Source organism: Eucyclogobius newberryi, unplaced genomic scaffold (genome assembly GCF_026437365.1).
Source record: "Eucyclogobius newberryi isolate DKJ021-1_F unplaced genomic scaffold, fEucNew1.0.hap1 SCAF_6, whole genome shotgun sequence".
Classification (NCBI taxonomy): Eukaryota; Metazoa; Chordata; class Actinopteri; order Gobiiformes; family Gobiidae; genus Eucyclogobius; species Eucyclogobius newberryi.
In genome coordinates, this window is record NW_027316278.1 from 29,099,425 (window position 1) to 29,115,292 (window position 15,868).

The 15,868-nt window shown below is 41.7% G+C and overlaps 1 protein-coding gene across 1 annotated transcript in view; it reads left to right on the plus strand.

Annotated features, from left to right (window-relative positions):
* LOC140347394 (dmX-like protein 1) overlaps window positions 1–15,868 on the plus strand; it is a 52,141-nt gene that overhangs the window by 11,382 nt on the left and 24,891 nt on the right. The window contains exons 15-34 of the mRNA XM_072433827.1: window positions 35–134; window positions 213–332; window positions 412–636; window positions 1,132–2,390; window positions 2,457–2,715; window positions 3,209–3,342; window positions 3,658–3,844; window positions 3,925–4,035; window positions 5,860–6,029; window positions 6,464–6,561; window positions 6,672–6,837; window positions 7,865–7,993; window positions 8,336–8,444; window positions 9,466–9,974; window positions 10,764–10,985; window positions 11,604–11,702; window positions 11,859–12,026; window positions 12,888–13,076; window positions 13,161–13,237; window positions 14,372–14,493. Of these exons, the coding sequence (XP_072289928.1) occupies window positions 35–134; window positions 213–332; window positions 412–636; window positions 1,132–2,390; window positions 2,457–2,715; window positions 3,209–3,342; window positions 3,658–3,844; window positions 3,925–4,035; window positions 5,860–6,029; window positions 6,464–6,561; window positions 6,672–6,837; window positions 7,865–7,993; window positions 8,336–8,444; window positions 9,466–9,974; window positions 10,764–10,985; window positions 11,604–11,702; window positions 11,859–12,026; window positions 12,888–13,076; window positions 13,161–13,237; window positions 14,372–14,493 (4,453 nt within the window). The remainder of the gene's footprint in view (window positions 1–34; window positions 135–212; window positions 333–411; window positions 637–1,131; window positions 2,391–2,456; window positions 2,716–3,208; window positions 3,343–3,657; window positions 3,845–3,924; window positions 4,036–5,859; window positions 6,030–6,463; window positions 6,562–6,671; window positions 6,838–7,864; window positions 7,994–8,335; window positions 8,445–9,465; window positions 9,975–10,763; window positions 10,986–11,603; window positions 11,703–11,858; window positions 12,027–12,887; window positions 13,077–13,160; window positions 13,238–14,371; window positions 14,494–15,868) is intronic.

Here is a 15,868-nt window from a genome sequence, read left to right on the forward strand (position 1 = left end):
GTTAATAACACACAGTCTTTACATGTTTGCGCAGCAGGGTAAAGAGACTCAACTCCTGCATGTCTTTGAGGAAGACCTGATTCTGGGCTATGGACGGACTGAGACAAATGAGGAATCAGATTCCTCTCAGACAGGTTAGTCTCTTTTTTTGAATTTACATTACATTTGTCATTGGAATATCGGAACAGGCTTTTTGTGTTATTTCTCTACAGGCTCTAGTCGTCCACTCTTCTCTGCTCGGTTCTTCTTGGTGGTGATAGAATTAACAGGGGCGGGGCGATCATTGTTGCATATGTGGCATCTCTGTCTCAATGCTCTATCCGTCAGTACGGGTGAGTACATTTCCCAGTTTGTCGGTTTGTCAACATTGCACAGTTTTGTTACATAATTTTTTTGGTTGTGTCTTTACAGAGGAGACAGTTTCAGAGAAAGGCCTTTCTACAGCCTCCTCTACCAGCAACTCCCAGTTAAATTTTAATTTTGATTCAATGAGTCCTTCGCTGACTGTGAAGGGTAAACCAGCCACCTCTAACCTGCAGAGTGCATGTCGCCTCAGCCTCAGCTCCCAGCGAGTTTACAGCCAAGAGCTGGATCTGCCTGAGGGAGTGGAGGTCGTCAGTGTCCGACCGGCAGCAGGTATGTTGTAACCGTAAATTATAAAGTGTTTGGTTCTTGGGTGTTAAAGATTATAATGTTTATTTTTTGTGTTTGTTTTTGATATATTTTCAAAAGAAACATGCAAAACACAAAACATAGAACATGACTAGAGAGCAAAAGATAAAACAAAAAGACATAAGTGGCACAGAACTGCTACAGAAACAAAATCGCTCCTCAGTAAAAATCAAATATTGGTCCCACCTGGTCCAAAGTTGTGATGTTTTTTTTATATAGCTCATTACCAACTCAGCTCATTAACTTGTTTTAATCGTAAAATTGGAAATAAAAAGTGAGGTTAAATCTTTCTCCCTGATTGGATAATCTGCTGAGAAACAAACAACTTCAAATGTAAACATTAACAACTTTCACAACTATAAATATATTTATTTTTGTTGAATCCATGATTGATGATTTCCTATCGGAGGATATGGCTTGTTAATGTTTATGAAATATTAAAATGTATTATTTCCCCAGGCCACCTCAGTGCATCTTGTTCACTGCCAGCGGGGCGTGTTCCTTACCTCCTCGCCACTTCCTGCTCAGATGGGAAAGTGCGTTTCTGGAGCTGTAACGCTGTGGCCTCTGAGACCTTGAGCGCAGAGGAGCAGCAGTACCAGTGGAAGGAGTGGCCTCTCCAAGTAGAAGACGAACTTTCTAATAACAGCGCGATCACTTTACCAGGTTCTCCCATCGAGGTCAGCTGCTGTCACACAGGGCGGATAGCTGTGGCTTACAAACAAAAGACAAATTCTCCTCTGATTTCAACACCTCATCACGGTTTAAACACACTTTTCACCCCCCCTTCTCTGATGTCCTCTCCCCATCCTCACTATAATAGTACTCACTCGGTTCCAAACCTTTCCATCAAGCACAACCTCAACGCCCTTCTCAGCCCCAGCGCACCCAACTGCACAATGTCCAGTGTCCATATCGGGATCTTCCAGTGTGAGTCCACTGGTGGAGCTCAGTGGAACCTAGAACAGACTATCGTGCTGGACAATGTGGAGCCCATAACTGCTAGTGGCATTGGCCACATCACATCTGAAAACATAACTATTCCAAATGGCAACATGGAATTGTCCATTCCTGCTGAAAATTGTAATGGCTGGACTGGTAAAAGCCTGGTTCATTTGGACTGGGTTTCACAGGAGAATGGCTCACATGTTCTTACTGTTGGTATAGGGACAAAGATCTTCATGTATGGAAGTTTATCGAGTAAACCTCCAGAGCTGGGCCTCTCATCTTATGGCAGCAAGGACCAAGGCTTATCTCAACTGGTACTGCTTCGAACTGTGAATCTGGTGTCCTCTGTTGAGGGAACGCTGCCTGTTCCTGTGTCACTGTCCTGGGTACGAGATGGGATCCTGGTCTTGGGCATGGACTGTGAAATGCATGTGTACTCACAGTGGCAGCCCCCTAGACCAGTGCAGCCCTGTACTTTCACTGTCCCAGACACAGACATCAGCAGCAGTGTGTCCTCCATCACCTCTGCTGTCCGACTGTGTCCTGAGGAGCCTACTACAACATCTTTTACTCCATCTTTGACCCTTCCCAAAAGGACCTTTTCAAGGTCAATGATGAGCTTGGCCCAGAAACTCAGTGGGAAGAAAACGGCTTACGATTTACCTGTAGAAATGGAAGACTCGGGACTGTTTGAAGCTGCTCACAACCTCTTCCCCACTCTGCCCCAGTACCACCCATTTCAATTACTAGAACTTATGGATTTAGGGAAGGTGAGTAATCGCAGCAATTCTTTTGTATGACTATTACTTTGTATTCAATGTTTTTTTTGTTTTTAGGTTCACCGTGCCAAAGCCATTCTCTCGCACCTGGTAAAATGCATTGCAGGAGAGGTTGTGTCTCTGAAAGACCGGGACACAAACCCAGAGAAACGTGTTCGCTCTAGAACGATCAGCGCTGGAGGGAGCACAGCCAGAGACATGAAGATCTTCAGGCAAAGTGAGAAGTCCTCTCCAGACTACACAGAGATCAGCTCTGTGCCTCCTCTGCCTCTGTATGCTCTTCTGGCAGCTGATGAGGACACAGCCCAGAAACCTGGTGAGTACATGGATCCCCTTTAGATTGATATCTATTGTAATTTACTTGTAGATAATTAAATTATTTTTTAAGTTTAACAATGGCAGAACAAAACAAAAATAACAAACAGTAACGGAATTAACATACCAAATATACGAATAGAAATGTCCCTGCTCGATCCTTTAATTTGCTCTACCCTTTTATTGGAACTTGATACAAATCTGAACCCAGAACCTTCTTGTTCTTTCATTGCGATTAATTATCATCCCCTACCCAACCCCACAAGTGGTGCCAAAATGATATGTGTTTAGATAATCTGTGCAGGAGAACATGTGCAAAATTTAGACATCATACATAATGTGCATCAATACTTGTTATAGAAACTACTAAAAAGAGTCTCTTTCAAGCATCTTTGATCATATGAAGCTTGGAGTTTTTACCAATTGTTTATGTAGTTATGTGTAAATAATATGCAAGACTTTTCATCTCTTTTGCTTTTTGCTTTCTCCTGTAGATAATGTGGGCAGTGTGAGTGGAGACAGCGGTCACGGGTCCAGCCACACAGACGCGTACGACGAGTTGTTTCACACTCCCAACTTAGGGGACCTGGACCCTCTGGAGAGTAGCCAAGAGGAAACCGGGAACAAGGTCTGTGTTTACTTCTCCCTTATTCAGTGTTTAATCTGTGTCAAGGTTTATTTTGAATATATTTGTGATTTAAAATAAAAGAACAGAACTGGAGTCCTCTTTTGCACCTATTTTTTTTTTTTTTTTTTTTTAATGAAAGTGTTTTTGTGTAGTTTTTCCTTTCTGTGGGGGCCAAGATAATGAATTACATTTTAGAAAGATACGATAAAAAAGCAATGGTATAAATAAACCAGTATACATGTACAGTATCTATACAAAATTATGAATTGGTGGGGGGAAAAAACAAAATCTAAAATGTTTTAAATTCTGCTCCAGGTGATAGACCTATCCCAGTACAGTCCAACCTACTTTGGGCCAGAGCATGCTCAGATTTTATCCAGCCACCTCCTTCACTCCAGTTTGCCAGGACTTACTCGAATGGAGCAGATGTCCCTCATGGCATTGGCCGACACCATCGCTACCACAAGTACAGACCTCAAACACTGTCAGGGCAAGAACAAAGGTACCAAAGTGACATGGATACAAGCATGTGACTACTTGTAATTTAAAACGAAAGAAATGAGCAAAGTCTTATGTGTCCAGGAGGAGAGACGTTGGATGAGTGTGGACTGAAGTTCTTACTGGCTGTCAGACTCCATACATTCCTCTCGACCTCCCTCCCACCCGCGTACAGACTGCAGCTGCGACGCCAAGGTACACAACAAAGCAACTACTGTATTTTAGCCCATGACATGTATGGAACATGTGTAGAACTTTGCAGCATCTGGACTCCCCGGGAGCCTATGCCAGGATCCTGTTTGTGGACTTCAGCTCGGCATTCAACACCATCCTCCCTGCTCTGCTCCAGGACAAGCTCTCCCAGCTCAATGTGCCTGACTTCACCTGCAGGTGGATCACTGACTTCCTGACGGATCAGAGGCAGTGCGTGCGGCTGGGGAAGAATGTCTCAGACACAACTATCCGCACAGGAGCTCCACAGGGCTGTGTACTTTCTCCCCTGCTCTTCTCTCTGTACACGAACTGCTGCACCTCCAGCCACGACTCTGTAAAACAAATTAAGTTTGCGGATGATGCCACCCTCATCGGGCTCATCTGGGACGGGGATGAGTCTGTCTACAGGAGGAGGTGGTCCGGCTGGTGTCCTGGTGCAGCGGTAACAACCTGGAGCTCAACACCCAGAAGACAGTGGAGATGATCGTGGACTTCAGGAAATTCCCAGCCCCCCTCACCATCTCGGACTCCCCCATCTCCACTGTGGACTCCCTCCGCTTTCTTTTTATCATCATCACCCGGGACCTCAGGTGGGAGCTCACCATCAGCTCCCTCATCAAGAAGGCCCAGCAGAGGATGTATTTCCTGCGGCAGCTGAAGAAAGCAAAGCTGACAGCGGAGATGATGATGCAGTTCTACACGACCATCATTGAGTCCATCCTCACCTCCTCCATCATCGTGTGGTACACTGGAGCCACAGCCAGGGACAAACGGAGACTACAGCGCATTGTGCGCTCTGCTGAGAAGGTTCACCGTGCCAAAGGTCCTGCTGAGGACTTCCATCTCAGCAGGACCTGTACGTCTCCAGGGCTCTGGCACGTGCAGGTCGGATCACAGGCCCTTCTCACTCTGGACACGGACTATTTGAGCCACTCCCGTCAGGCAGGAAGCCACTCCCCTCAGGCAGGAGGCCACTCCCCTCAGGCAGGAGGCCACTCCCCTCAGGCAGGAGGCCACTCCCCTCAGGCAGGAGGCTACGGTCCATCTGGACCAGAACCTCCCGTCACAAGTTTCTTTCCGTTTCTTTCCTTCTGCTGTTGGACTCATGAACACTGCCTAAGCACCTTGCACTCACCGCACTGTTCACTTCTTATTGCACAATTATTTTTTTTATGTACATATCATGCCTATTTCTAACCTTATTTTACCCACTCATTTGTTTTGATATATCTGGTAGCTATTCATTGTTTTGTCTTCATTGTTCAATGTTTTTTTGTTGCATCAAATCACCAGGACAAGTTCCTATGTTTGTGAATTTTGTTCATTGACAATAAACCTTATTCTGATTCTGACATTTGAGGCGTTTGATGAAGACAGAAATCTAAATGTGTGTGTCTGTCTGTGTGTCTGTCTGTCTGTGTGTCTGTGTGTCTGTGTGTCTGTGTGTCTGTGTGTCTGTGTGTCTGTGTGTCTGTGTGTCTGTGTCTGTGTCTGTGTCTTTTTTTTTAAAAGAAGAACAAATGCAACAACCACGAGGGAACAGAAAGCCAAAAAGTAGCTTTTATGGATCTAGAAAATGCCTGGCGTATTTGTTCCACTTGAACCAGTGATTGGCAAATTTTATAAATGTCAAATAGTCTGTGTAATCCCTCATTCATTCAGGAGTGTTCCATTGTAATGTCAATCGTTGTGATAGCCTTTTATATTATGTACTCTTCACACCAGTTTTGGTAGATCTAAACGTTTTCAGGGTAGACCTCTTAATCACAGACATATTAAATATTGTTTATTATTTTTCCCTCTCAGGCCTGTCCACCTGCCATTACGCGTGGGCCTTTCACTCTGACGCCGAGGAAGAGCTGCTGAACATGCTGCCCGCTCTGCAGAAGAATGAACCCACGTGGCCCGAGCTGCGATCCATGGGAGTGGGCTGGTGGCTGCGCAGCACCAACAAGCTGCGCAGATGCATCGAGAAGGTCCGTATTTCTGGTCAAGACTATTAATGAATATACTAACTAGATATGAGACGCACTGACGGATAAAAAAACGGAGCATTTTAATCTTGCACAATGATACGAGGACAATCAATCAAACTATCAATAATATAGTAACTTAAATGTTGTTTTGAAGATATACGACTTTTGACAATTGGATATCAAAATGCGGCAAAAAAGAGCTGATGTTAAAATCATTCAACAAAGTATAAAGTAAAATTCCTGCACTTTTTAGACACCATTTAGCTTTTACTTTTCTTTTGAATTGCCAAAATGTCTCCTGATTATCGGGAAAAGCGAAATCATCATCCACACCTGTACACTATGCTTCCTCAAATTGTAAAACACAGAACATCCAATTGCAAAAGATTGCAGGTAATTTTGTGAAAATCTAACATTTCTCAGTATTTTTTCAGGTTGCCAAAGCTACGTTTCAGAAAAACAATGATCCACTGGATGCAGCCATTTTCTACCTCGCTATGAAAAAGAAGGCAGTCGTTTGGGGCTTATACAGGTACCAAAAACTTGAATATTGACTTCAGTTTTGCAGTAATATGTCTCTCACTCACAAAATGTTTCCTGTCAGGCTACTGCAAACTGAACACCTATTTAATTTTCCTTCAGATCTCAGAGGAATCCCAAAATGACAGAATTTTTCAGCCACAATTTCACAGAAGACCGATGGAGAAAAGCTGCTCTAAAGAATGCCTTTTCGTTATTGGGGAAGCAGCGGTTCCAACACTCTGCCGCCTTCTTCCTTCTCGCTGGATCCCTCAAAGACGCAGTGGAGGCAAGTATGAGGAAAGAAAATAAGTCCCTTTTTGGGTGGGCAAATTATTCTCAAAGTAAGATACACCTCGACCAAAAAACTTAAAGGTTTGTAGTTGTTAAAAGTGATAAAAGGGAAAAAAATAGAAAGTATGGCAAGTAGTAATTCATATCTTACCCACACCCGTTACAATATTATTTGTTTTGTATACTCAGCAGAATGTATATTAATATCACGTCTATGATTGAATTACAATGACGCTGTTCTTTCCTTTTTTAGGGACAAATAAAGTATTAATTGCAGTGGTTGTGAATTGCCAGATCTATTTAAAATTAGGGATGCCACTTTTTTAATTGAAAAAACTGATTATTCGGTTCATGATTCAATTATAAGATCTAAAAAGTTACAATTTGTGCGAATTAAAGAAGCAAAGATAAGCCATTTTGACTTCATCCTAAAATATAAATGACTTCTTCTTTTAATCTGCCTGTGATTTCATAAAGCATGTCAGTGTTGATCTATTTAGACAATGTGGAGGAAACTGAATGAAGTGCTTTTTTTCCAGGCTGTCAATAATTGTGAAATTGTGATGTTTCTTCTCATTGTTCTCTCTAGAGATTTTATAAATGCATTTCCAAGTGTCTATTATGATGCTCTTTATGTTTTTTGAGAGTTTGCATATTGCTGTATTGGCCTTTTTGAAGTTGGTTGCACATTACAACATTGCCCTTTCAAGGACATAACGAGGCTATCCTTTTTATTTAACCTTTTAATGCACAAAGCTTCTATCTGTGCTTATAGCCTTTGGGGCAGTAACTTCTATTATTTGATACATGTGAGTAACTGGACCTTCCTCTAGGCCTTTTATGGAAATCAGCTTCACCAATGACTTTGTTTCCCTGTGGCTCGACTCTAGCTTCATTCGCATTCATCTCGCATTGTAACGCCTGGAAAGAACCACCGACTCACCGCATTATTGAATGTGATTTGCACTGGAATCCCTTTTCTGCTCAAAAGGAGAAATAGTAAAACATTTTTTTTCTTTTAGGTCTGTGTGGAAAAACTGGAAGACTTACAACTGGCGCTGGTGATCTCCAGACTGTATGAATCCGAGTTTGAGACGGCGTCCACCTACAAGAAAATCCTCCAGAGACGCGTGGTAGGGCAAGACAAACAGGTGCGCTCAATTTTGAACGACTTAAGTTTGAACAGAAACATAATTCTACACAAACGTAGTACATCTGGCTGATGTAACACGCTTAAAAGTTACTTGCGCAATTTTTTATGTAATTTTTTTTTTTCAATTTTAGCATCAAATTAGCTTAATTTTAATACCTTTTCACCCATGCAGCTTTTATTTCTGTTATCAACTTCATTCAAACGGGGAAAATATATTTGTTTTATTTAGTTGGTAAATGCAAAGCACTAAGAGGCCCTCAAAAGTGTAAAAATGTATTTAAATTGTGAATATTACTGACTTTATTACACTAAAACAACAACATATTACTTAACACTTCAGATTGGAGGCCTCCTGGATCCGTTTTTGAGGAGCATGGCTTACTGGGTGCTGGAGGACTACAGCCGAGCTTTGGACACTCTGATCGAGCAGCCTTCCAGCACAAATACAGGTGCGTTTACGTGGTCATCTTTTCTTTTTTCTGACTTTAACAACCTGCTTTTGATCACAATGCCGGAGCTGACGTGTAACTCTCGGGATGTGAATCGCATTGTCATTTTAGACCCAACCATTTAATTAAGACATCCTCTGCATGGTTACGTTTAAGAATGGATGAGAAATGAAACTTCATTCTGACCAGAGATGGGCTTCAACAAAGATTAATGTCCCTCCGCTGCACATCTCCCGTAATTGATATTTCAAGAGTAACTTATAATGTGTTCGCACTACTTGATTCAAACTCGTCACCTCTTGGCCTTTTACAATGTTCAGTTCTTGTGTTTTAGATGAAACTTTTTGCAGTTTTTCACTTTGTACCACTTTGGCTGGTGTGGTCAATTGAATAATAAAGTATTTAACCCAAAACCTGAAGATTACTATTTAAATTTGACTATATATATGTTACTATATAAAATAGATATTTATTATACATGTGCTGTTTCACATTTTCTTCATCTAATCCTTCCATAGCTCAGTCAAAAATGTATTAACATAAACTCTGCAGTACCTGATCCCTTGGTTGAACGTTACACTAATATAGGGCTGCAAGACGGATTGAAAACAAATCAAAAGCGCAATGTTGTCACAATAAGCAAATTGCAAAGACTGCAATTATTTAAGTCCTTTGCAATCTACTACTTACCCTACTACTTACCCTACTACCACTGCCCCTGCCACTGCCCCTGCCACTGCCCCTGCCCCTGCCACTGCCCCTGCCCCTGCCACTGCCCCTGCCACTGCCACTGCCACTGCCCCTGCCACTGCCACTGCCACTGCCACCCCTACCCCTGTAGAACAAACATAAATGCTCCTGGAGAAGTTTAAAATGTGCACTTTGAACAATATCGAACTATTAAAACCCAGTAGCAGTTTTTGTAAGAAAAACACAATCTGTTATTTTTAATCTCTCAGCCCTACTTTAAACGGTATTAGCATATTTCACATTTCTCCATCTTGTTTTGTTGTGTTTACAGAAAGTCCCCAGACCGTCTCCTCATGTAACCCAGACGTCTTCAACTTCTACACTTACCTCCGTACGCACCCTCTGCTCCTCCGACGACATTTCGGCTCCTCGGACAAAGCCAAAGTGGGTCTGACTGCAGAGGGCCGTCGGGCGGACTCTATTAGCCTTGACGAGCGAAGACTGTTTTTCACCGCTGCGTACGCTCACCTTCAAACCGGCTGCCCAATGCTGGCCCTGGAAGTCCTCTCCAAGATGCCCAAAGTGCATAAACGATCTGACAAGCAAGGGCAAAGTTCGGGGAGTAAGGAAGCGTCGGAGGACTGGTCTCAAGCCGCTGTGAATGGATATGAGTCGGACAGCTGCTCCAACAGCCATTCAGATTCACTGTTAAGCTTTGATTGGAGCCAGCCTTCGCTCACACTGCCTGATGATCCCCTGGACCTCAAATGGGACAGCGATAAAGAAGAGGATGAAGAAGAGGAAGAAAGTCAAAACAACAACAACAGTGTGCTGCAGGAGGTGAGTGAAGCGGACACGTATTGGATTTAAAGGTGCAAAGCAACAATTGTTTTTAAGCGCTAAAATACCTTGATAAACACAGATTTGTACAATGAGACTTAGCTGATAGACATACTCAAAGTGTGAATAACACTAATCTTTAATAATAACCACAACAAACAGCTACCGTATTTTCCGCAAATTGCACCAGCCAAAATGCATATTAACCTACTTCATTTTGGGGAAATGTTTTTGATAAAATCCAAGACCAGGAACAGGCATTTCATCTTAAAATGTAATTTAAAATATAACAGATTAGAGAACATGGTGAATAGGTGTACGTATGCTAACGCTAACACCTTCAGCTACATGACGCACAGACAGAACTGTGGTAAGTGTCTGGTATGTTAACGTAACATATGAACAGTTATTCAGATAACTATAGCATAAAGAACATGCTAACAAGTTTACCAAAGCATCAGTTTTACCACAAATCACTAAATCCACTGAATTCTTCTTCCTCGGTGTCACTTCTAAACAACTCTACAAACTCCAGAGGAAGAGGAAGTGCAGATTCTTCTTCTGCGTCGCTTAGAGCCTAGAGCGCCCTCTTGTGAAATGTGGTTGCCAGTGTGAAAATAATGAATGATATCACATATAAATTGTTCCGCAGTATAAGTCGCACCCCGGCCAAAACTATGTAAAAAAGTGCTACTTTTAACCGATTTTCCGGATTATAAGGATGGCATGATAAAGCTGCTTTTGAGAGTGACGTGTAACAGATTATTTATTCCCTCCCTCTGTCTACAGGACACACAGGATGCTGGCTCGTCTTTGTTGGAGTCGGTGCCCGGGGAGGAGTCCGAGGACGGCAGTAACTTCATCCTACCGTCTGATGACATACTCGCGGCGCAGCTGAAGTTTACCGCCTGTTTGAAGATCATGACCAATGAGCTCAGGACGCTTTCAACAGGTTATGAGCTGGACGGAGGGAAGCTGCGGTATCAGCTGTACCAGTGGTTAGAACGAGAGGCAAGTACACACGGCATACACCTTTTAGAGCTGGGATTCCGATTTTAACACGATACATGCAGTTGGTATGTTTTTTTAATCCTCTTTTAAGGGAAATTTAAAGGAGTGGGTGGGGCAATTTGTCTGTGTTTAAAGGAGAAGTACTGAATCTATATGAAGAGCTCACCAATAAAGCAGATTATTAGATTAGGTCACCATTGAAAAAATAAACAGACATATCGCTATTATGTCTGGGCTCTGTTAAATGTTTTATCATGCCCCTCTATTAACGGAGAGAGAATGATCTATTTTGCAATTTCAAAAGTTAGTATATTGTTGTTTTAATATTCACATTTAATTTTTTTCACATCTGACTTTTTGGATGTTTGGCTTTGAATCTGCATTTGTTTTTCTCTCAATGTGTCACGAGCTGGCCTCTTCCCAACTTCTGCTTTTTGGGTTAAAACCACCTCTTACAAATTAGACACTGAAAAATCCAGCATTTGTGAATAAGTCTTTCTTTCTGTATTTATAAATCACACAAACTACAGTACGTCACTCAATTCTAACGTGACATAGGTTAAGATGTAAGTAATGATTATCCTTGACGTGGTTTCTTTTGTATTTCCTTTTCCTCAGGTGGTGGCTCTCCAACAGTGCTGCAGCTACAGACCCTGCCTCCCAGAGCAGAGTGTCCAGGCGCAGGGCCTCAGCTCTGGGCATGCGGAGGAGGAACAGGTGGGTCGTCTTTTTCTTTCATATAAATCACGCAGCAAAGCAAACAAATTTAATCACAACCTGGTGGCAGCTAATGCATACAAACTGTGAAAATGTAGAAGTATTGAAATCCAAATGTAAGATGGGCTCAGAATTAGAACGATGTCCATTTTTCAGCTCGGAAGCCCTGGTTGTGACACTCAGAGGAGCAGAAGGCACTGGCTGCTGAGTAACCAGCCCTTACTGCGGATGTTCCTGAGTTACTGTAGTCTGCACGGCTCCCACGGCGGAGGACTGGCCTCTGTGCGGATGGAGCTCATACTACTGCTTCAGGAGTCTCACCAGGTAATTTCATACATATAATAATACAACTGCAAGAGCGCCACACTGTTCACCAATCTATGTATGAAGTTCTCAGGGCCTTTAGTGCAAAGTAACAGCCTCAGTTCCTCAGTCTTCGAGTGTTGTCTCAATGCTAAAATTTCAAACTCAATTTTGATACTAAGGAATAGGCTCAATACTTATTGCCAATTTCCATACCACGTTGATAATTTTAAAAACAGTTTTTTGGACGATAAACTGTGACAAAAGGAGAATACTGTCTTTAACTTTATGTAACCATTTTGATCTTTGCTTTATGAGAACTAGCATAAATGTAGAAAGGTAAATTTTTCTCCTGTTGATGTGATTTATTTGTTTTTTCAGTATTGATTACTTGCTTAAATGAGTATCTAGTTGTAATCAATTAGTATCTGGTGTGACCACCCTACAAGTCTGGCTGTGGCTACAAAATTGTATGTGCAAAATTAGATGGAGTGATTGAATGTTTATTTTTTATATCTTTTATTTTGAAATATGTACCATCAAAAGAGAGAAGCCACCCCACATTTACAAATGTGTATGGCAAACACTTACTCACTACAAAAAAACATGTTTTTTTCTTTACTTGAAAACAATGTCCAAAATGTCCCTTCTTTGCTATATACCTCAAAACATATTCATCTATGCTTTTTAGAATGGCTGAATGCTACTACAGTAGGTGATGTTCAAACTATTCCATAACTTGACACCACTGATTGACACATTAATTGTTGTATATGGATTTCTATGTGATGTTTACCAAGCTTGAAAAGCAAATGTTTGTTCTCGGTGGCGTAAGAGAGTTCCTGTAATGAACATTATATATGTATTTGTTTTGCCTTGCAGAATGAGACGGTGACCACTCCATGCTCCCAGCCTCAGTTCGCCTCCATCCCTCTTCTTGTGGCCTGCACGTCCAACGTTAAAACGGTGGTGGCTAATCCTTTTGTGTATCTCACCAACCTTAGTCATGACATTTTACAAACCATCAACGCTCTGGACTCCCCGCCTCATCCGGATGTCGTCAATAACCAGGTGAGCGCTTTGCTGTAGTATGGATGACATACACCTTCAGAGCAACAAGTTAGTGAGTCATGTTTTTTTTAAATCTATTTTCAGATTTATGTGCTGCACACTCTGGCTGCCTCTCTGTCCGCCTGCATCTATCAGTGTTTATGTGACGGACAAACCTACAGGTGTGTACCTCAACATTTCAGCGGGTTTTCCTACGTAAACATGATTCCCTGTGCCCTCAAACTTACTCAGAGTTCTCTGCTTGTGCTGGTATAAATGCGTTTTTTCATGTGGTCTGTCTTCTTTTCTTTCTGTCGAGTCTCGTTAAAATTATATTTGTGGCTCTCTCAAAATTGCTTTGATTGACTGACTTCACAATCTGGGCAATTAGACTTTAATTATTTTGTCCCGTCTGTTGTGCTCATTCAACCCATTTTATCATCCGTTATTTACTAAAACTCTTTATTCAAGACCACCTGCTGTATTCTAAGTAGCACAGGTCCATTCAGGTCAAATTAATTTCAGTGCATATCTCTATAGAAAGTACTTTATTTAGTATACGTCCATGCAACACGTGTGATTTAATATAAAGCCAAACAAGTGAGGAAATGTGATTATTTGCTTGAGGATCCGCTGGGTTTTATATATTGCGTAACTTTGGAGTTATGTGCTAAGTGAGCGCTTTCTCACTCAGAGCTTGCATAACTTAATTAGTGCAGCAGTTTCTAAATTAGCGTTGTCTTTGTGATGCTAATTAGAATATAAACGGTCTTGGAGTGCTGAGGTTTGATGAAATTGAGCCCCTGTTTTCTCCTTTATAGGATTTTCTGCCTTTTACAGCTGGGACTTGCCAAGTTGGAGTGTCATCGCATTTTTCTGCATGTTGTGCTTTGATATTTGATGCAGTAGCTTTGCACTAAATAGCTTTGAGAATTGGGCCTCATGTTGCGTTTTGAATTGCGTTCACTGTGGCTTTTAACATCCTAATTAAGAGGTGCTTAAACGTGATGGTTCCTCTTTGCTGGTGTTATGTTTCATTTGAGTGTAGGGGGGCGACAAATGAATTCTCGTCTTTTTTGATTCACTCAATGTTGAACTTCTCCAGATTTATTTAGAATCCATCAGAAATGTATCGCACAAACTGTGAATGGGGCTATAAAATTCAACACAAAATGGAAAAATGTTGCTTTTTTCCCCCTTTCTGTTCTGTTTCTGTCCCTTTCAGTCAAGTCAAGTGAATATACTCCATATTCTTTGTCAATCTTACCTCGGACAGTATTCACCACCTGTAATTTTGTGCTTTTGTTTTTTTACAGCCATGTTGACCCCTTCACTGGGATTGTGTATGAGAGCGTGTTGTTGTCCCAGAAGCTGACCCTTCGAACAGTCAGCGTGGAGGAGTCTGTTCAACCCAACACCTGTCCTGCTCAGTGGCCAGGTAACAAAGTGAACGGGAATACAGTTTATCCACAGCTTGTTACTTTTAACCAGAGCAAATTACTACTTCTGTGCTGCTGGTAGTGGCTTTTGGATAATGAAAACACATCTATTTTACCTCAATCACAAAAAAAATTGCAACCGGTATTATTGTTAAGTGAATAAAATATTAATTGCATTCTTATACTCAAATGGCAAACACACCTTCTTCCTTCTCTTATTCCTTAACTTTTGTGAGCCAAATCATGAGGGAAACAGTAAGGACCAAGGAGCAAAGAACAAAAGGGGCTATTGCTGGTTTGGGTTGGTTTGAATCCTCTTTACAACTGCTGTTCAGTAAAAACACGCAAAAAAGGACCACAATAAGTGCGTGCATCCATGTTGCGCAGATTTTTGTGAGAATCTCAACCTTTCACATCTTACAGCATTTCATCCAGCGGTGCATAAATGACTCGAGTGACTATACCCTTCATGAGTGAAATTGCTGCTGTTGTGAGCGCTGCGCTAAACCTGCTCAGACTGAAAACGGGAAACGCTTCCAACGCAATACAAGCACATGCCCAGAGCAGGCCTTCATAAGTATTCTCCAGTTTCATCATCAGCTGCACAGCTCCTGACGCAGAAAGAACAAATGTTATCCTTTAGTCTCTCTTAGTGGCCGCATCAGCAGCTCCAGGAGCACGCGGACGAGGCATATCGTCCAGTTCTGTCTTAGTTTGGCAGAGACGCAGTGGTGGAGCTGAGACGACTTCTGTGTTTAGAAAAGAAGCATCTTTCCGAGGGACGTTTGTGTTATTTCTTGCGTCTGTGCTTTTTTTCTCTCCTCTACTCTCCAACCACTTTTGCACCTGAGCAAACGCTGAGTAAATCTGGCCTTTGTGTAATGAAAAGGAAGTACTTTGATCTTTATTCATGCAATAGCTCCTGACTCATAAAACATGTAAAGAATGATTCACAGTACAGTATTTGATGTTTCTTTAAAGGCTTTATAGTTTTATTGGCTTTTTGAACCAGTCTTTGTAGTACACACTGTGATGTCTCATGTTTCAACCACCTCAAAAATTACATTATTCTTCACTGGTCTATTTAAAATTAAGCGAATATCCAGCAAAGCATACAGTGAGTGCAGTTCAGTTGTCCTTATAAACTTAAAACGTTTATAGATAAATAAATAAATGAAAGCAAGGGGAAGAGAGCCTCCTGATTGGTTGTAGCTTCTTGGTGGAGTGAAGAGGATGAGTAAGTGGAGGAAAGAACGACACATTTTCAGCTCCCAGAAAGATGACTGCAGAGAACAAAAGATTACAGGCTTAGCTGAAACAAAACACAACTTTGGGTACATTTGAATAAACTATATGGAAGAAGAAAATAATGAT